Source organism: Mizuhopecten yessoensis, unplaced genomic scaffold, assembly GCF_002113885.1.
Source record: "Mizuhopecten yessoensis strain PY_sf001 unplaced genomic scaffold, ASM211388v2 scaffold7473, whole genome shotgun sequence".
Lineage (NCBI taxonomy): Eukaryota > Metazoa > Mollusca > Bivalvia > Pectinida > Pectinidae > Mizuhopecten > Mizuhopecten yessoensis.
The window spans coordinates 1,022,302-1,045,447 of record NW_018407065.1 but is presented as its reverse complement, the minus strand read 5'-3'; the positions used below and the strand labels follow the sequence as shown (position 1 = coordinate 1,045,447).

The 23,146-nt window shown below is 38.7% G+C and overlaps 1 protein-coding gene across 1 annotated transcript; it reads right to left on the bottom strand.

Annotated features, from left to right (window-relative positions):
• Positions 1-9,111: 9,111 nt before the first annotated feature.
• Positions 9,112-10,545, bottom strand: LOC110453583 (protein kinase 4-like). The gene has a single exon (XM_021502564.1). The coding sequence runs from the start codon at positions 10,543-10,545 to the stop codon at positions 9,112-9,114; it is 1,434 nt and encodes a 477-aa protein (XP_021358239.1).
• Between the last annotated feature and the right edge of the window lie 12,601 nt (positions 10,546-23,146).

Here is a 23,146-nt window from a genome sequence, read left to right as displayed (position 1 = left end):
GTAACACCCTCAATATGTCAATCAATCATACCCTAAAGTCAATGGATTTTGTGATGGTTTTGGGTGTGAGTTTTTGTAAGGCTAGGTTATAATCTTTTTACTAAACTATAATTGTCTATCAGCATATATATATGACCTTGATTTACCGCTTTACATGAATTCCCTGGCCTCCTTGTCGATTATTGGAACATGCCTAACTTTACTAACCACATGTTGATGTTGTGAATGTGTTTACGTATTTACGTCCGTAAAGTCAATAATGCCACGTGCAAAACAGCAACGTCACGGGTTCACGAACGTAATCATTCATGTCTTAAGCAAGACGACAATAGTCGTCTGTGTGACGTCATGAGCCACAACTTCTGATCAATCGTCACACAATGTTGACCGTTCGTTTTGTTTTTCAAGGTAGGATACACTACACGATAAACAAGTTAATAGGTAAATACAGGTTTTTAAATCAGACGGGTACGTGGGTTTTATGTGTCTATAAATAGATCGTTAAATAGGCTCTAATTGTTGTAATTGACATTGCCCTTACCATACAAGTGGCGGGACAGATAAGTATACGTATCCTTAGGTAACTGTCAAAACACTTTGTGTTCCCAACAAACAGTAGGGATGTTAAATAAATCAAGGAACTAGGAAACAAATGTTTGAAAACACATTCTTGACAGCCAATCAACACGTGGTGTCATGGTGTTATCATAAATATAACAATCCAACTAAACGAAGTCAATCCTGTTTATAATAATAATTAAAAAAACAATCTATATTGTATCAAATGTCTTATAATTATGTTCGTAACATTTATTGCGTAAACTTTAAAAGTCATCTTTCTGGTGTAAAATATCTCGTAAAAGACATGAAATATACTATAATAATATTATTAGATATATAATTTACAATACAATTATTTAAGATATTATAAATTAATCAATATGTCTTATTTATATCTTATATTATTCCATGAAATACACAGGATTGACTTGGCTCCTTGAACATATATATAGTCGTACACAAGGGGGCAACAATAATGTACGATGAGAGACGGAAGGCGTGAAGATTAAGTGTGAAGGAAGTAGGCGTATGGCAAAGCAACCATGACATTAGGACAACAAGGTCAAAGGTAAAGGTCAGATATTTCTCCTGTCCTGTTAATAGTGTAGGACCAGTGTCAGTCCTGTAACCGAACGTCATAGCAACCAAGACATTAGGACAACAATGTCAAAGGTAAAGGTCAGATATTTCTCCTGTCCTGTTTATGGTGCATAACCAGTGTCAGTCATGAAACCTGACGTCATAGGAACAAGACATTAGGACAACAATGTCAACGGTTAAGGTCAGATTTTTCTCCTGTCCTGTTTATGGTGCATAATCAGTGTCAGTCATGAAACCTGATGTCATAGGAACAAGACATTAGGACAACAATGTCAAAGGTAAAGGTCAGATATTTCTCCTGTCCTGTTAATAGTGTAGGACCAGTGTCAGTCATGAAACCTAAGGTCATAGGAACAAAACATTAGGACAACAATGTCAAAGGTAAAGGTCAGATATTTCTCCTGTCCTGTTTATGGTGTAGGACCAATGGCAGTCCTGTAACCGGACGTCATAGCAACCAAGACATTAGGACAACAAGGTCAAAGGTAAAGGTCAGATATTTCTCCTGTCCTGTTTATGGTGCAGGACCGGTTTCAGTCATGAAACCTGACGTTATAGGAACAAAAAATTAGGACAACAATGTCAAAGGTAAAGGTCAGATATTTCTCCTGTCCTTTTTATGGTGTAGGACCAGTGTCAGTCATGAAACCTGACGTCATAGCAACCAAGACATTAAGACAACAAAGTCAAATGTAAATGTCAGATATTTCTCCTGTCCTGTTTTATCGTGTAGGACCAGTGTCAGTCCTGTAACAGGACGTCATAGCAACCAAGACAAGTTCAAAGTAAAGGTCAAATATTTCTCCTGTCCTGTTTTATCGTGCAGGACCAGTGTCAGTCCTATAACCAGACGTCATAGCAACCAAGACAAGTTCAAGGTAAAGGTCAAATATTTCTCCTGTCCAGTTTTATCGTGTAGGACCAGTGTAATTCCTGTGACCGGATGTGATAGCAACCCAGCCATTAGGACAACAAGGTTCAAGGTTTATGTCGTAGGATTAGTGTCAGTCCTATAAACGGACGCACATTATATACCCATTCTAAGAAAAGGGACTAGAGTGGTGTAATTAAGTAATTGGCACAACTTGCACCAGGAGTTTGAATAGCAGTTGGGAAGACAAAACGATAAATAGCATGCACTTAATTACGGTACCTCTACACTGTATTTTGCGTTTTGTGGTGTTTACTCAGTTTAAGTAGCTAATAGAACACAGAAAGTCAGGCACTAGTCCGAGTTCGTACAGATAATCGTATTGACATAGTGTCATGATCCTGTATCTCAGGTAAAACAGTGACAGGTGCGAGGCAATGAAGATATTATATATCCCGAATCGACACAGAAATAGCCAGGACTATTTATTTGATAAGGAAACCACAAACCTACCAACGATGACTTCTGTGTGTATTCTATCTAAATATAGCACATTATACACAAATCAGTGTAGTCATGTTATATAAACTGTTAATAAAAGATGTCGCGAGGAAAGTCAGCCAGTTTTCGAGGACAATGTAAACAAACCCTGACTCATAGTTTATCTGTGTAGCGGAATGCACAATTCAACTAAAATTGAAACGACAACGGACAACGAGCTTGAAAACATTCGTGGATATTGGATAGTGCAAAATATGGACACTACAAAAAACCCAACTAGTATGGTTATTTAAATAGAGACATTATCAAATGACCACCTACACAGACGATGTCACTGACATTAACTTGCTAGGAAGATCCCATTTAAAACAGGATGTTAGTTAAAGTAAATTAATCTGGTTTGCGCCTCCTACCCACACCGAATCAATCCCTTTTTTAGCTTGGCATCTTTTCGCGGGCGACGAAAGTGAAAAGACAGACTGTCACATGTAAGCCACCATAATGTATAGAGCGTTTAGATCGTCTTGTTTGAGGGAAATAAACACATGGTATACAATAACATTGACAGAGATTACCTCATCTGCCGATGTCGTCTGCTAATGTTCGTATGTATGGAATTTCTGGTTGACGTCCCAGTTGAAGTTGAAGCCGTTTTTGGACAATTCTGTCACTACATTATTTATAGTGAAACGGAGAGTAGTGAAAGGGTGACTTAGTGCACCTACCTTATTATTTATATAGTAATTGGTTTGTTCTTGCAAATATACATGTATATATATATATATATTATCCAATAAAGGTACCGGATCCGACCAAACAATGTTGGACGGGTATTACTTAGATCTATATTGTACGTAGAAGATATACAACTCCATCAGGTCGATAACGACTATACGGACCATGTCACCCATCCTGATGTCAAATACATCCTCTTTTGTCAAGACGCAAGCATGAAGCTATTGCAAAACAATAGATAGTAAGAGCGATGATGACATAGCTCATGCTGAAATTAGGCGTTACTATTGTTTATGTCTGCATATAATTCGCGGACTAAATCTAGCTATCCTCGGACTACTAAATCCGTCCATCCTCCGACTCCTAAATCTGTCCATCCTCGGACTCCTAAATCTGTCCATCCTCCGACTCCTAAATCTGTCCATCTTGAGACTCCTAAATCTGTCCATCCTGAGACTCCTAAATCCGTCCATCCTCCGATTCCTAAATCTGTCCATCCTGAGACTCCTAAATCTGTCCATCCTCAGACTCCTCAATCTGTCCATCCTCGGACTCCTAAATCTGTCCATCCTCAGACTCCTAAATCTGTTTATCAACGAACTTATAAATCTGTCCATCCTCAGACTCCTAAATCTGTTTATCATCGAACTGATAAATCTGTCCCTCCTCAGACTCCTAAATCTGTCTATCCTCGGACTCCTAAATCTGTCCATCCTCGGACTCCTAAATCTGTCCATCCTCAGACTCCTAAATCTGTTTATCAACGAACTTATAAATCTGTCCATCCTCAGACTCCTAAATCTGTCTAACCTCGGACTCCTAAATCTTTCTAACCTCGGACTCCTAAATCTGTCTAACCTCGGACTCCTAAATCTGTCACTATCTTCTGACTCCTAAATCTGTCTAACCTCGGACTCCTAAATCTGTCACTATCTTCTGACTCCTAAATTTGTCTTTCCTCGGACTCCTAAATTTGTCTTTCCTCGGACTCCTAAATCTGTCTATCCTCGGACTCCTAAATCTGTCTTTCCTCGAACTCCTAAATCTGTCTAACCTCGGACTCCTAAATCTGTCACTATCTTCTGACTCCTAAATTTGTCTTTCCTCGGACTCCTAAATTTGTCTTTCCTCGGACTCCTAAATTTTTCTTTCCTCGGACTCCTAAATCTGTCTCTCCTAAATCTGTCTATCCTCGGACTCCTAAATCTGTCACTATCTTCTGACTCCTAAATCTGTCGAACCTCGGACTCCTAAATCTGTCACAATCTTCGTACTCCTAAATCTGTCTAACCTCGGACTCCTACATCTGTCACTATCTTCTGACTCCTGAATCTGTATCTGTCTAACCTCGGACTCCTAAATCAGTCACTATCTTCTGACTCCTAAATCTGTCTAACCTCGGACTCCTACATCTGTCTTTCCTCGCACCACACAATCTGTCACTATCCTCGGACTCCTATATCTGTCTAACCTCGGACTCCTAAATCTGTCACTATCCTATGACTTCTAAATCTGTCTTTCCTCGGACTCCACAATCTGTCACTATCTTCTGACTCCTAAATCTTTCTAACCTCGGACTCCTAAATCTGTCACTATCTTCTGACTCCTAAATCTGTCTAACCTCGGACTCCTAAATCTGTCACTATCTTCTGACTCCTAAATCTGTCTAACCTCGGACTCCTAAATCTGTCACTATCTTCTGACTCCTAAATCTGTCTAACCTCGGACTCCTAAATCTGTCACTATCTTCTGACTCCTAAATCTGTCTAACCTCGGACTCCTAAATCTGTCACTATCTTCTGACTCCTAAATCTGTCTAACCTCGGACTCCTAAATCTGTCACTATCTTCTGACTCCTAAATCTGTCTAACCTCGGACTCCTAAATCTGTCTTTCCTCGCACTCCACAATCTGTCACTATCCTCGGACTCCTAAATCTGTCTAACCTCGGACTCCTAAATCTGTCACTATCCTATGACTCCTAAATCTGTCTTTCCTCGGACTCCACAATCTGTCACTATCTTCTGACTCCTAAATCTGTCTAACCTCGGACTCCTAAATCTGTCACTATCTTCTGACTCCTAAATCTGTCTAACCTCGGACTCCTAAATCTGTCACTATCTTCTGACTCCTAAATCTGTCTAACCTCGGACTCCTAAATCTGTCACTATCTTCTGACTCCTAAATCTGTCTAACCTCGGACTCCTAAATCTGTCACTATCTTCTGACTCCTAAATCTGTCTAACCTCGGACTCCTAAATCTGTCACTATCTTCTGACTCCTAAATCTGTCTAACATCGGACTCCTAAATCTGTCTTTCCTCGGACTCCACAATCTGTCACTATCCTCGGACTCCACAATCTGTCACTCTCCTCGGACTCCTAAATCTGTCACTATCTTCTGACTCCTAAATCTGTCTAACCTCGGACTCCTAAATCTGTCTTTCCTCGGACTCCACAATCTGTCACTATCCTCGGACTCCACAATCTGTCACTCTCCTCGGACTCCTAAATCTGTCACTATCTTCTGACTCCTAAATCTGTCTAACCTCGGACTCCTAAATCTGTCACTATCTTCTGACTCCTAAATCTGTCTAACCTCGGACTCCTAAATCTGTCACTATCTTCTGACTCCTAAATCTGTCTAACCTCGGACTCCTAAATCTGTCACTATCTTCTGACTCCTAAATCTGTCTAACCTCGGACTCCTAAATCTGTCACTATCTTCTGACTCCTAAATCTGTCTAACCTCGGACTCCTAAATCTGTCACTATCCTATGACTCCTAAATCTGTCTTTCCTCGGACTCCACAATCTGTCTTTCCTCGGACTCCACAATCTGTCACTATCCTATGACTCCTAAATCTGTCTAACCTCGGACTCCTAAATCTGTCTTTCCTCGCACTCCACAATCTGTCACTATCTTCTGACTCCTAAATCTGTCTAACCTCGGACTCCTAAATCTGTCACTATCTTCTGACTCCTAAATCTGTCTTTCCTCGGACTCCTAAATCTGTCTAACCTCGCACTCCTAAATCTGTCACTATCCTATGACTCCTAAATCTGTCTTTCCTCGGACTCCTAAATCTGTCACTATCTTCTGACTCCTAAATCTGTCTAACCTCGGACTCCTAAATCTGTCACTATCTTCTGACTCCTAAATCTGTCTAACCTCGGACTCCTAAATTTGTCACTATCTTCTGACTCCTAAATCTGTCTAACATCGGACTCCTAAATCTGTCTTTCCTCGGACTCCACAATCTGTCACTATCCTCGGACTCCACAATCTGTCACTCTCCTCGGACTCCTAAATCTGTCACTATCTTCTGACTCCTAAATCTGTCTAACCTTTGACTCCTAAATCTGTCTATCCTCAGACTCCTAAATCTGTCTATCCTCAGACTCCTAAATGTATCTACAGTTTCTTAAATTTATCTCCAGACTCCTAAATCTGTCCACGGATTATGAAATCTATTATCGGACTCCTAAATCGGAAAACCCGGTATCCACAGACTCCTAAACACTCATACACATATCTGTGATAAAATGACTGAATAATATTCTTTGTACACCTTTGTTTTAGACTCATTTTCTTGTTTGTTTGATCGTGCACGGTTGTGGTTCGTCAGTGGGTCTATTTTGTCATTTGGTTGCTCGTCTATTGGAAGTTTTGATTAATGGTTCGTCGTTTTATTTTGTAGTTTCATGGTTCGTCAGTTTTTTTTTTATTATTCGTCAATTTGTTCGTAGATTTTGATTTGATGGTTCGTCATTTTGTTTTGTTCTTTTTGTGGTTTGTCCGTGTGCTTTGATTGTTCGTCTGTCTGTAGGTTTTGATGGTTTGTCCGTGTGCTTTGATTGTTCGTCTGTCTGTAGATGTTGATGTTTTGTCCTTGAGATTTGATTGTTCGTCTGTCTGTAGGTTTTGTGGTTTGTCCGTGTGATTTGATTGTTCGTCTGTCTGTAGGTTTTCATGGTTTGTCCGTGTGCTTTGATTGTTCGTCTGTCTGTAGTTTTTGTGGTTTGTCCATGTGCTTTGATTTTTCGTCTGTCTGTAGGTTTTGATGGTTTGTCCGTGTGCTTTGATTGTTCGTCTGTCTATAGGTTTTTTTGTTTGTCCGTGAGATTTGATTGTTCCTCTGTCTGTAGGTGTTGATGGTTTGTCCGTGAGATTTGATTGTTCGTCTGTCTGTAGGTGTTGATGGTTTGTCCGTGTGCTTTACTTGTTCGTCTGTCTGTAGGTTTTGATGGTTTGTCCGTATGATTTGATTGTTCGTCTGTCTGTAGTTTTTGTTGTTTGTCCGTGTGCTTTACTTGTTCGTCTGTGTGTGGGTTTTGAATGTTTTGTCCGTATGATTTGATTGTTCGTCTGTCTGTAGTTTTTGTTATTTGTCCGTGTGCTTTGATTGTTCATCTGTCAGTAGCTGTTGATGGTTTGTCCGTGAGATTTGATTGTTCGTCTGTCTGTAGTTTCTGTAGGTGTTGATGGTTTGTCCGTGAGATTTCATTGTTCGTCTGTCTGTAGTTTTTGTTGTTTGTCCGTGATATTTTATTGTTTGTTTGTCTGTAGTTTGTGATGTTTTGTTTGTGTGATTTGATTGTTCGTCTGTCTATAGGTGTTGATAGTTTGTCCGTGTGCTTTGATTGTTCATCTGTCTGTAGGTGTTGATGGTTTGTCCGTGAGATTTGATTGTTCGTCTGTCTGTAGTTTTTGTTTTTTTTGTCCGTGTCTTCTGATTGTTGGTCTGTCTGTAGTTTTTGTTGTTTGTCCGTGATATTTGATTGTTCGTTTGTCTGTTGTTTGTGATGTTTTGCCCATTTGATTTGATTGTTCGTCTGTCTGTAGGTGTTGATGGTTTTCCGTGTGCTTTGATTGTTCGTCTGTCTGTAGGTGTTGATGGTTTTCCGTGTGCTTTGATTGTTCGTCTGTCTGTAGTTTTTGTTGTTTGTCCGTGATATTTGATTGTTCGTTTGTCTGTTGTTTGTGATGTTTTGTCCGTTTGATTTGATTGTTCGTCTGTCTGTAGGTGTTGATGGTTTTCCGTGTGCTTTGATTGTTCGTCTGTCTGTAGTTTTTGTTGTTTGTCCGTGATATTTGATTGTTCGTTTGTCTGTTGTTTGTGATGTTTTGTCCGTTTGATTTGATTGTTCGTCTGTCTGTAGGTGTTGATGGTTTTCCGTGTGCTTTGATTGTTCGTCTGTCTGTAGTTTTTGTTGTTTGTCCGTGATATTTGATTGTTCGTTTGTCTGTTGTTTGTGATGTTTTGTCCGTTTGATTTGATTGTTCGTCTGTCTGTAGGTGTTGATGGTTTTCCGTGTGCTTTGATTGTTCGTCTGTCTGTAGTTTTTGTTGTTTGTCCGTGATATTTGATTGTTCGTTTGTCTGTTGTTTGTGATGTTTTGTCCGTTTGATTTGATTGTTCGTCTGTCTGTAGGTGTTGATGGTTTTCCGTGTGCTTTGATTGTTCGTCTGTCTGTAGTTTTTGTTGTTTGTCCGTGATATTTGATTGTTCGTTTGTCTGTTGTTTGTGATGTTTTGTCCGTTTGATTTGATTGTTCGTCTGTCTGTAGGTGTCGATGGTTTTCCGTGTGCTTTGATTGTTCGTCTGTCTGTAGTTTTTGTTGTTTGTCCGTGAGATTTCATTGTTCGTCTGTCTGTAGTTTTTGTTGTTTGTCCGTGAGATTTCATTGTTCGTTTGTCTGTAGTTTTTGTTGTTTGTCCGTGAGATTTCATTGTTCGTCTGTCTGTAGTTTTTGTTGTTTGTCCGTGAGATTTGATTGTTCGTTTGTCTGTAGTTTGTGATGTTTTGTCCGTGCGATTTGATTGTTGGTCTGTCTGTAGGTATTTATGGTTTGTCCGAGAGATTTGATTGTTCGTCTGTCTGTAGTTTCTGTAGGTGTTGATGTTTTGTCCGAGAGATTTGATTGTTCGTCTGTCTGTAGTTTCTATAGGTGTTGATGGTTTGTCCGTGTCTTCTGATTGTTCGTCTGTCTGTAGTTTTTGTTGTTTCTCCGTGAGATTTCATTGTTCGTCTGTCTGTAGTTTTTGTTGTTTGTCCGTGAGATTTGATTGTTCGTTTGTCTGTAGTTTGTGATGGTTTGTCCGTGTGCTTTGATTGTTCGTCTGTCTGTAGGTTTTGATGGTTTGTCCGTGATATTTTAATGTTTGTCCGTGTGCTTTGATTGTTCGTCTGTCTGTAGGTTTTGATGGTTTGTCCGTGTGCTTTGATTGTTCGTCTGTCTGTAGATGTTGATGTTTTGTCCTTGAGATTTGATTGTTCGTCTGTCTGTAGGTTTTGTGGTTTGTCCGTGTGATTTGATTGTTCGTCTGTCTGTAGGTTTTCATGGTTTGTCCGTGTGCTTTGATTGTTCGTCTGTCTGTAGTTTTTGTGGTTTGTCCATGTGCTTTGATTTTTCGTCTGTCTGTAGGTTTTGATGGTTTGTCCGTGTGCTTTGATTGTTCGTCTGTCTATAGGTTTTTTTGTTTGTCCGTGAGATTTGATTGTTCCTCTGTCTGTAGGTGTTGATGGTTTGTCCGTGAGATTTGATTGTTCGTCTGTCTGTAGGTGTTTATGGTTTGTCTGTGAGATTTGATTGTGCGTTTGTCTGTAGGTGTTGATGGTTTGTCCGTGAGATTTGATTGTTCGTCTGTCTGTAGTTGTTGTTTTTTTTGTCCGTGTCTTCTGATTGTTGGTCTGTCTGTAGTTTTTGTTGTTTGTCCGTGATATTTGATTGTTCGTTTGTCTGTTGTTTGTGATGTTTTGCCCATTTGATTTGATTGTTCGTCTGTCTGTAGGTGTTGATGGTTTTCCGTGTGCTTTGATTGTTCGTCTGTCTGTAGTTGTTGTTTTTTTTGTCCGTGTCTTCTGATTGTTGGTCTGTCTGTAGTTTTTGTTGTTTGTCCGTGATATTTGATTGTTCGTTTGTCTGTTGTTTGTGATGTTTTGTCCGTTTGATTTGATTGTTCGTCTGTCTGTAGGTGTTGATGTTTTGTCCGTGTGCTTTGATTGTTCGTCTGTCTGTAGGTGTTGATGGTTTTCCGTGTGCTTTGATTGTTCGTCTGTCTGTAGGTGTTGATGTTTTGTCCGTGTGCTTTGATTGTTCGTCTGTCTGTAGTTTTTGTTGTTTGTCCGTGATATTTGATTGTTCGTTTGTTTGTTGTTTGTGATGTTTTGTCCGTTTGATTTGATTGTTCGTCTGTCTGTAGGTGTCGGTGGTTGTCCGTGTGCTTTGATTGTTCGTCTGTCTGTAGCTTTTGTTGTTTGTCCGTGAGATTTCATTGTTCGTCTGTCTGTAGTTTTTGTTGTTTGTACGTGAGATTTGATTGTTCGTTTGTCTGTAGTTTGTGATGTTTTGTCCGTGCGATTTGATTGTTGGTCTGTCTGTAGGTATTTATGGTTTGTCCGAGAGATTTGATTGTTCGTCTGTCTGTAGTTTCTGTAGGTGTTGATGTTTTGTCCGAGAGATTTGATTGTTCGTCTGTCTGTAGTTTCTATAGGTGTTGATGGTTTGTCCGTGTCTTCTGATTGTTCGTCTGTCTGTAGTTTTTGTTGTTTCTCCGTGAGATTTCATTGTTCGTCTGTCTGTAGTTTTTGTTGTTTGTCCGTGAGATTTCATTGTTCGTCTGTCTGTAGTTTGTGATGTTTTGTCCGTTTGATTTGATTGTTCGTCTGTCTATAGGTGTTTTTGTTGTTTGTCCGTGTCTTCTGATTGTTCGTCTGTCTGTAGTTTTTGTTGTTTGTCCGTGATATTTGATTGTTCGTTTGTCTGTAGTTTGTGATGTTTTGTCCGTTTGATTTGATTGTTCGTCGGTCTATAGGTGTTGATGGTTTGTCCGTGTCTTCTGATTGTTCGTCTGTCTGTAGTTTTTGTGGTTTGATGGTGTTTGTAGGTTAGTTTCGGTTTGATGAGTTGTTCTGTGATTTGGTGGTTGCTTGTTTTGGGGTTTGATGGTTTATCAGCCGGTATGTTTAAAGTTAGTGGTTTAGTGGTTCTTGTTTTTCTGGGTTTTGTGATTTAATGGTTCATCAGTTTGTTTTGTGGTTTGATGGTTCGCCAATTTGTTGGTAGGTTTTGTACTCTTTGATTTATTTCTGTCTGTTTGTAGGTGTTGTGGTTTGAGTGGGTTGAGGTTCCTCAGTCCGTAGGTTTGGTTGTTTGACGGCTCGTATTTTGTAGATCTAGTGGTTTGATGGTAAAGTTTTCTTGTGTTTTGTACTCTATAGGTCTTTTTGATATATGCCATTTCTATATTTGTCGAGTTGGAAGGATCGGTTAATGTTAAGGGTATATCTAATAGGTATTGAAATAATTTTGTCTTGTATCAATTATGAAACACAGATGATTTTTCTCGTTTTATCGAACGAGTACTTGATTTAGCTTATTAAGGTTTTTATTTGTTTACAATAAAAAAAAACCACTCACTGACCTGTTTTTGCTTTCCCTAACGAATGTTCCTCTCATTGACTTAAAAACTACTGACCCCGAGTGGTAGACATTGTAATCCGGCACTGTGATGGTTAATGTACACGGTCTGTACAATGTGCCACACCAACTGGACTGTATACGATCAATATTTACAGTCGCGATCACAACAAACTCCGATCGATTTCTATCACAACTGTTTTTGTTTGGATGATGACGTTGCAGAATCCGGCTATCGGTATGTTTGATATTACGGTTCATAATTTGTATAATAGTGATGTTTATGACCCTGTACTGAATACTCCCCCCCGGAGAGGGACAGGTGAGGTATTCCTACGGCCATGTAAACAGGTACATACCTTGGGATGGGTAGGTATTTTCGCCCTGTGCGTTGGTTGTGTGCTTCCATGTCCTGTATCTTGGTGACATCTTATTATATACTTCTACTAGTAAAGAGTTGTTTAGGTGACCATGTCACATTCCTGTCTATCTTAAATAGTCATTTCGTTTAATTCAATGATGTTTGTGGTGAAGAGATATGGCCTGTTCCAGCTATTTATGTCACCGCCTGCGAAGCACGCGGTATGTTAACAAGGCAATTAGACCACTGGTCAGTATGTAGAGAACGCGCGGAATGGTCATTGTTGAAACGAAACCTGGTGATAGTTCTATTTTTCTCTGATACATCTTTGTTTTGTTTTGAAAATGTTCATATCAAAACGATCTCAAAGAAGTATATATTTTGAAAAATTAATAATTGGTCCAATTACCGAGTACTATGATAGCGATACAGCATGCTCTGATCGCAAGCATGTCGCCGAGGCTTCGCTTGATTGACATGATACGCTAAATGATGCATTATTGCGATCTGTTTATGAAACGGTTATTGACAGAATTTTCAAATGCCAAAACGGTCAACATAGAATAAATATACATGTATAGGGAATCTGAAATAGTACTTCTTCACTATATAAATAACCAGGAAACACACTAAAAATGTTGACATACTCGTGATAATGTCCCTTAAAGTATATAAGAATTTAATTGCAAATATTTTTGAAAGCATAAATTGGAATTCTAACAAACCAAGTCGGATGAAACAGTGAACTGTTAGGAGTATGTCCAAATTAACACTTTTACTCAGTAATTTAAACTTGATGCCTCAAGGATATATGTTAAAAATATAAGAAAGAGTCCTAAGAAATAAACAGGGATGCTATAACTTTCTCAAGACTAACATGTTTGAGGTATATCCGCAAAGGGCCACAGTTCGGTAGTTTTGTGTCTAAAGGTGACCTGAAACATTGTTGCGTCTGAGGCAATAATTATATCATGTTCGAAGTTCCTTGAATGATATATCTTTAGAGTTACTACGTGAATATAAAATACTATTTATCACAATGACGAGGATTTTCTGTGTGATTTTCTATTTATAAAAACCAATCTTTCCACGTGGTCGTGACAGTACACATACGCGTGCATGACACATTGAAACACATGGTCTGACGTCATGATACGTACTTCAATTATAGTTGGGTTAGAGTGTTAATATGATATACGGTTTGCTACTTTCACCGAGTTTCTGGGAGTCGTTCATCCGGTGATCATGCAAGGCATAGAGCACGATAATCATAATTCAAAGTAAATGTTGTACAGGAGAATGACAATTACATGTAAAATCTACACCTACCACGCACTAATATGACTGGGAACGCTGTTTCAAAGTAAATTATTTATGTTTTCCAATATTACTCAACTCTTAAAGTAATTAGACAAGTTATAATAGTGTATTTTTGACTTGTGCTTTCCATGGGAGTATACACGATCCGTACTCAGTTATTTACACGTGTGGGAGGAGCGAAAGAGGAGTTTGTCATGGGGTCTGGGAATTTCAATAAATATATGAACCAACTTTTCTTATCACATGTTACAGAGAAAAGGCAGGGAAATTTACATCATTTTCACTTTCCGATGACATGGTCTTTCCGCGTCCTATTGAACCGGAAGTTTTATCACATCCGGTATGTCTCCGCTTCAACATATACGCCCTAGACTAGCACACTGTGACGTATTAACTCACTGGTACGATGCGATCTCTAATGAAGAATGGACACCACAGTGCACGTACTTCAGAATTATCGGCGAGGGAAAAGTGGACGCAAATCTCTCTGAAGATGGTTTGGCGATCTTCCCTATCCTTAGTACTACGTTACAATGATGTGAAATCATAACACAACGGAATGTATCATTAAGATGACGTCGACGGAGCAATAAAATATGACGTCACAATCAAATCAGGAAAAAAACATTTCCAATGCTGATAATAAGGAGAAATGGGTCATTCCCTACAGTATTTCAGAGAAATCTAGCTCATCCCTAGAATGAGATTCTTAAATCTAACCCTTCGGCTTGAAGCAATGCTCGGGGTGGTATACATTTAAAAACGTTCATCTCAGGGTATGAAATTTCTCTTCTATACCATCAAGGTGGTGTATATTTATCATAACGTAACAATAAACAAGAGAACAAAAACATTGAATCGCAAAATATCGTTATTTCACTGAGAAACAGCGGTAATCATTGTCATTTTGCCTATTTGTCAATCGTCATTTCTCTCGGCATAACGCTTATGTTCATGATAGTAACTATCATACAAGCTGTTGTTTTAACTCATTCACCCCTGAAATGTCATAATGAACTATTCCAACCTTTGAATTGGAGGAGTTCAAATGTGTCTTCAGGGGCGAATGAGTTAAATAACATGTTTGTACTTCACACGACTATTCGATACGACATGTATTCAGGCTACCGAGAAATATATTATATATTTATATTATCACATTCTCAATTGTAACACATCTTAGATTTTCAAAATCCAAACTGTCTTTATGAATGAAATAAAATGTAGGTCGGTGTCTACATGTGATCATCTGTCTACATATTAAATAGAAAGATCGATGTATATTTCGTGTAATCGAATTAATCGCTGTCCACGGTAACACGGTCCCCTAACAGTTCGTGCTCCAGAATAAACAACAGGTGTGTAGCCGATTATACTTATCTTAGGTCGCCATTGTTTCCAAAGATTTCACGCCAGACAAGGAAAGCCATATTGGAACAGGTTACGTATTCATAAGTATCATCGGAATGTATATGGCTACGTTAAAGACTACCGGTCTTGTTAAACATGTAATTAGTACTTGTATCATTGAAGCTGCTTGTTTACATTTAAAGTTGTTATTGAGAATTTAAACTAGTGCAAATGTAACTCAAAGTACTTGTTGACGCCATCAAAAAGACATCCAGCGATAAAGTCGAAAACTGTCCAACACGGCCCATTTGCAGTCGCTGAGCGTGCAGCCTTAAAACATCCGACTTCAGACCGCGGTTCACGTAAATCTCTCTGATGCGTCGATAGTAGAACTTTGGGCTCGCTGTGACGTCACGGCACACTGTCCGACATATGCGGTAAAACAAGATTTGTCAAAAAAAATCATTTCTTTTATCGTTATTGCGTTCTTGTATTTATCAATAAATATCTGGATACGAATACGATAGTAGAGTAGACTATACATTGAATTCATTTCTGTAGTCCGTCGTGACAAAACGTTAATATCCGAATGGGTCTGATTTTATTGATGGTTTAGAAACTGATTATCATCTCGAAATGAAGTAAACAAAAGCGATGTTGTCTTTGGCATAAGTCAGAATTTATAAACGCTCAACGAAGCTGTTTGGTTGGGGGTTTATTGTGATATGTTGTTTTTTTATTGGACGAGTGATGAAGGAGGTGTGTGGAAAAACTATATCGACGTCTGTTGAGGGTATAATATATTTTCAAACTAACTAAACTTGGAACTCCTAAATACCAACAAACAAACGAGATAAGACAGTCTTTAACGTTTGAAATTAAAACCGGAAAAACGAGATTCGTTAGATTCCGAACATGAACATTCCGACTAACTAAACACCTGAAGAGATAGATACACACCCTTTGAGTTTTTACTCTCCTCATGTTCCGGGTAATTACTTTTGGCAGAATAAACCGTTGAACTATGTCATTAGCATACACATTTACGTTGTCTGTATGACGTCATGGCGATTGAACTTTTACAGACCCTAAAGAATTCCATTCACCATTTTGCTGACTGCGATGACGTGAATATTTTCTGGTCCTTATCTTCAGCCTCGTTCCCAACATACCTTCACTACCTGCCACAGAAAGTCTGACATTCTTATCACCTAATCAATTAAACGGATGTGTACTTTTAAATCGTTCAACTGATTCTAAATTATAAGTTGTTACGTATATATGATAAAGACGTAAAGTAAGGAGTTAGCCCCAGTCGACCCTCTCCCCTCTACTCCACGAAGAATAACCTTTGTTTTGCACATGCCATTATATTTAGACATTTGTTTATATTCGTTTTAAAAACCACATACTAGTTTCATAAAAAATGTTTATGAGTAGTATTCAGATTTCGTTTTAAAGCGCCGTATTTAGCGAAACGCATCTTGGATAACATGTGTTACATACCATCATGGAAACGTTGAAAACAACAAAAAATATATTATTTTATTACATACTTACTAATAAATACGGGCTTTTTGTATATGCGATACGACACAATTGATCTTACCCATATCAGCCCTCGCCGTATCACACCCTAAAAGCCGTATCAGCCCCCGCCGTATCACACCCCAAAACCCGTATCAGCCCGCAAAACCCATATATCACACCTCTTTTGGATTTTGTTCGTTTTTCAATATATTTCAAAAGAAAAATAGATTATAAGATAGTAGCTTTTATTATTAGTAAGTATGTAATAAACATAATAAAACATGCCTTTTCCATATCACACCCAATATCAACCCTCGACCAATATCAGTCCTCGGGCCTTCGGCCCTTGTGCTAATATTGCAGTCTCGGGTTGTTACTGGGTGTGATATGGAAAAAGGCATGTTTTATTCTCTATGTATAGTAGTCTGAGTATATGACGATGTTTTAACACTGTTTAACAGACTGAGTATATGGGGGTGTTATTACACTGTATAGCAGCCCAAGTATATGATGGTGTTATTGCACTGTATAACAGTCTGAGTATATGATGGTGTTATAATACTGTATAACAGACTGAGTATATGGTGGTATTATTACACTGTTTATCAGACTGAGTATATGATGGCGTTATTACACTGTATAGCAGCCTGAGTATATGACGATGTTTTTACACTGTTTAACAGACCGAGTATATGATGGCGTTATTACACTGTATAGCAGCCCGAGTATATGATGGCGTTATTACACTGTTTAACAGACAGTATATGATGGTGTTATTACACTGTATAGCAGACTGAGTATATGATGGCGTTAATACACTGTATAGCAGCCCGAGTATATGATGGTGTTATTACACTGTATAACAGCCTGAGTATATGGTGTAGTTATTACACTGTTTAACAGCCTGAGTATATGATGGTGTTATTTCACTGTATAGCAGCCCGAGTATAAGATGGTGTTATTACACTGTATAGCAGCCTGAGTATACGATGGTGTTATTACACTGTATAGCAGCCCGAGTATATGGGGGTGTTATTACACTGTATAGCAGCCCGAGTATATGGGGGTGTTATTACACTGTATAGCAGCCCGAGTATATGATGGTGTTATTACACTGTATAGCAGCCTGAGTATAAGATGGTGTTATTACACTGTATAGCAGCCTGAGTATATGATGGTGTTATTACACTGTATAGCAGCCTGAGTATATGGTGGTGTTATTACACTGTTTACCAGACTGAGTATATGGTGGTGTTATTACACTGTTTAACAGACTGAGTATACACTGCCCTCCAAAAGTTCTGTTCCATATTTTAAATTTTGCTGATAAATTATCTTTTACAAAACTATTGGAAAAATTAGTTTTCTTTAAATGTTTTTCTATTAATGAAAAGGGATATAATGTGATTAAGATGATTTGCCATCATTGATTATCCAAATTGAATAACACAAAGGGTTTTGTCAAACAATTCTGTTATTTCACATTTTACATAAATCTATCAGATGTTTGAGAGTTCTTAGATTTACTTTAATGTACTCGATATCTAATTTTGATTTAATTTAAAATGACAAAATACATCACTATTCAACATTCATTGATTATTTGTTATCTCTTATGTATGGTTGTACTATTCAATCACTTTGCAAATACTCATGAGAAGAAATGCAGCGAATGACAAGAGAAGAACGATTCCAGTGTGTTTTTTACCATCGCAATGGTGTTGCTGCCGCCCAAACTGCAAGAATTCTTGGAACCAGCAGGTAAGTGAATGTTTTCATCGCGGATTTTGGTGCATTTGCATACTTTTCTTATCCAGAACCTGTCTATAGTTGTGTTACTGTTTCTCTTTTGTTGGAGACAGAACGTGTACAGGGCCATTAAACGGTTCCAAGATACCGGGAACTATGAGGATCGAGAACGTTCTGGCTGGCCACGGATGTCTACCCCTCGGGATGATAGATTAGAAGTCCGGACCAGCCTCAGAAATCGCAAGGATACCGTTACTGAGCTTCGAACGGAATGGATCCAAAATGGTGTGGTAGCGTCGAATACCACAGTGAGGAGACGATTACACAATGCGGAATTGAAAGGTTGTGTTGCTGTCAAAAAACCCCACTTTTGACTGCTACCCATCATCGGAAAAGATTGACATTTGCACAGAACCATGCAAATTGGACATTGGTGGACTGGTCGACTGCTTTATGGACTGACGAGTCTAGGTTCACCATTTTCCAAACAGATGGCAGGACGTATGTGAGAAGAAGGGCAAATGAACAATTGCGGCAAGACTGTGTAGTGCCTACAGTTAAGTTTGGTAGTGGCGGTGTGACAGTTTGGGGGGCAATGTCCTACCGAGGGACTGGATACCTCACTCCTTTGAAAGGAAATCTGAACGGAACCAAATACATTGACATTTTAGAAAACAGCGCGGTACCACCAGCACATCTGCTAGGCTATGGAAACAACTATTTCTTCCAGGATGACGGTGCTCCATGCCACCGGGCACGAATAGTGGACGAATGGAAGGAGGACAACAATATTCTGTCTTTGGAGTGGCCCCCACAGTCCCCCGACTTGAACCCGATAGAAAACTTGTGGAGAGATCTGGGTTTTGAAGTTCGCCGACAAAAGAGCAGAAACCTAAGGGAACTTGAAGCTGCCTTACAGCTTGCATGGGATGGAATACCTGCTAGGATATGTAGAACTTTGGTTAGGAGTATATCTGACCGTATACAGGCTGTGATAAGAGCACGTGGAGGATACACTAAATATTAATGGAATTACAATGTTTTTGACAATTTACATAATAGCTGATTTTTGTAACAATATGTTAACTTAACATAATAAAATCAACAGAAATAATTGTCCAATAACTTAGTTAATAATATATACAAATGATAAAAAAACAAGATTGGCATAATTCTGTATACTTTAATTATATATCGAAAAATGCAAATGTAACAGAACTTTTGGAGGGCAGTGAATGATGGTGTTATTACACTGTATAGAAGCATGAGTATATGATGGTGTTATTACACTGTATATAGCAGCCTTAGTAAATACCAGATTTTGCTTAGAATGTTCTTCAGTATCTCAGTATCAGTAAAACTACATTTGATGAGCGGCAACTTTGAACTTTAATGATTTCGTTTTTTTATGTATGCTCTCTTAATATTTCGAAGATTTCATTTAAATATGAGCAAGGGTCCTTAATTACAGACGCCGGGTAGACCGTAGTACAATGTAAACAATGTATACAATGGCAAACCATAGCTATCCTACCCCTTTCTGTAATACTTCACGAACCGCCATCCGTTCTACTAAACAATGCAGCGGCTGTGTAAGACGGGGATATTCTTTATCATGGATTATGGCGATTGTGAGTTGTGGGTATTGATTCGGATGATCACCGGAAGTAATCCCTGGTATAGGTCAGACGACGTTGTATTCAAAACCTTAACTGGTAGGAATGGACTTTCTTCCGAAATTAAACCAACACTTCTGGAACTTTTAGGGTTATGCATTACACTGCATTACTTTAGGCAGATTATATCCCATTTGGCGCTAAGATGGTAGGTTGGTTGGTCGGACCATTATAAAATACAATGCATTCCTATCTTAGTTAAACATTCTCTTAACATTATTTTTACATTTCAGTATTTTATTTGATTAATATAAAACAATTTTCATTTAACATCCGTTCAGCGTGCGTTTTGCACTAAACACCCTATGTAAAAAGGGTAGATAACCCATTGAAACTACCCTCCCAGCCGCAGCGCTATCAGTTGTACGAGTCAAATTAAACAATCGGAATACGTTGTGACGTTAGACAATAAGTACACATATCACTGAGAGAAAGGGTAGAAAGACAGACATGGTTGAGAGTACACACTGTGAGGACATGAAGACAGATGTGATGTAAAGTACACACTGTGAGGACAGAAAAAGAGATGTGATGTATAGTGCACACTGTGGGGACAGAAAGACAGACATGGTGTATAGTACACACTGTGAGGACATAAAGACAGACATAATGTATAGAACACACTGTGAGGACATAAAGACAGACATAATGTATAGTACACACTGTGGGGACAGAAAGACAGACATGGTGTATAGTACACACTGTGAGAACACAAAGACAGACATGGTGTATAGTACACACTGTGAGAACACAAAGACAGACATAATGTATAGTACACACTGTGAGGACACAAAGACAGACATGGTGTATAGTACACACTGTGAGGACATAAAGACAGATGTGATGCATAGTACACACTGTGCGGACACAAAGACAGACATAATGTATAGTACACACTGTGCGGACACAAAGACAGACATAATATATAGTACACACTGTGGGGACAGAAAGAAAGATGTGATGTATAGTACACACTGTGAGGACAGAAATAGAGATGTGATGTATAGTACACACTGTGGGGACAGAAAGACAGACATGGTGTATAGTACACACTGTGTGGACACAAAGACAGACATTATGTATAGTACACACTGTGAGGACACAAAGACAGACATGGTGTATAGTACACACTGTGAGGACATAAAGACAGATGTGATGTATAGTACACACTGTGAGAACACAAAGACAGACTTAATATATAGTACACACTGTGCGGACACAAAGACAGACATAATGTATAGTACACACTGTGGGGACAGAAAGACAGATGTGATGTATAGTACACACTGGGAGGACAGAAAGAGTGATGTGATGTATAGTACACACTGTGGGGACAGAAAGACAGACATGGTGTATAGTACACACTGTGCGGACACAAAGACAGACATAATGCATAGTACACACTGTGAGGACACAAAGACAGACATGGTGTATAGTACACACTGTGCGGACACAAAGACAGACATAATGCATAGTACACACTGTGGGGACAGAAAGACAGACATGGTGTATAGTACACACTGTGAGGACATAAAGACAGACATAATGTATAGTACACACTGTGAGGACATAAAGACAGACATAATGTATAGTACACACTGTGAGGACATAAAGACAGACATAATGTATAGTACACAATGTGAGGACATAAAGACAGACATAATGTATAGTACACACTGTGAGGACATAAAGACAGACATAATGTATAGTACACACTGTGAGGACATAAAGACAGACATAATGTATAGTACACAATGTGAGGACATAAAGACAGACATAATGTATAGTACACACTGTGAGGACATAAAGACAGACATAATGTATAGTACACACTGTGAGGACATAAAGACAGACATAATGTATAGTACACAATGTGAGGACATAAAGACAGACATAATGTATAGTACACACTGTGAGGACATAAAGACAGACATGGTTGATAGTACACATTGTGAGAACAGTAGATATGGTGTTAAGTACACATTGTGAGGACATAAAGACAGACATGGTGTTTAGTACACACTGTGAGGACAGTAGATATGGTGTTTAGTACACACTGTGAGGACAGTAGATATGGTGTTTAGTACACATTGTAAGGACAGTAGATATGGTGTTTAGTACACATTGTAAGGACAGTAGATATGGTGTTTAGTACACACTGTGAGGACAGTAGATATGGTGTTTAGTACACACTGTGAGGACAGTAGATATGGTGTTTAGTACACACTGTGAGGACAGTAGATATGATGTTAAGTACACACTGTGAGGACAGTAGATATGATGTTAAGTACACACTGTGAGGACAGTAGATATGATGTTAAGTACACACTGTGAGGACAGTAGATATGATGTTAAGTACACACTGTGAGGACAGTAGATATGATGTTAAGTACACACTGTGAGGACAGTAGATATGATGTTAAGTACACACTGTGAGGACAGTAGATATGATGTTAAGTACACACTGTGAGGACAGTAGATATGATGTTAAGTACACACTGTGAGGACAGTAGATATGATGTTAAGTACACACTGTGAGGACAGTAGATATGATGTTAAGTACACACTGTGAGGACAGTAGATATGATGTTAAGTACACACTGTGAGGACAGTAGATATGATGTTAAGTACACACTGTGAGGACAGTAGATATGATGTTAAGTACACACTGTGAGGACAGTAGATATGATGTTAAGTACACACTGTGAGGACAGTAGATATGATGTTAAGTACACACTGTGAGGACAGTAGATATGATGTTAAGTACACACTGTGAGGACAGTAGATATGATGTTAAGTACACACTGTGAGGACAGTAGATATGATGTTAAGTACACACTGTGAGGACAGTAGATATGATGTTTAGTACACACTGTGAGGACAGTAGATATGGTGTTTAGTACACACTGTGAGGACAGTAGATATGGTGTTTAGTACACACTGTGAGGACAGTAGATATGATGTTTAGTACAAACTGTGCGGACAGTAGATATGATGTTAAGTACACACTGTGCGGACAGTAGATATGGTGTTTAGTACACACTGTGAGGACAGTAGATATGATGTTAAGTACACACTGTGAGAGACAAACAGACAGAGACATGTTTTATAGTATTTCATCTGTTAGGACAGACTGACAGACAGATATGGTCTATAGTACATATTGTTAGGACATAAAGACATACATGATTTATAGTACACATTGTGAGGACAGACAGACAAACATACATGATACATGATGTATTATACACACTACAAGGACAAATAACACATGCATATTGTCAGGAGAGTCAAGAGTATGGACAAACAATGACGATAGTCCGACAGACAAAACCAAATAAAAAAGGTACAAGTGAGCCGGAAACATTTCCAGGATTGATGTAATGACTTTTATAAGTGGAGCGTTGTAAATTGTTTCTTTATATAGACATGCTCACTTGCTCTGTGTTGTGTCGAGAATGACACGTGTTT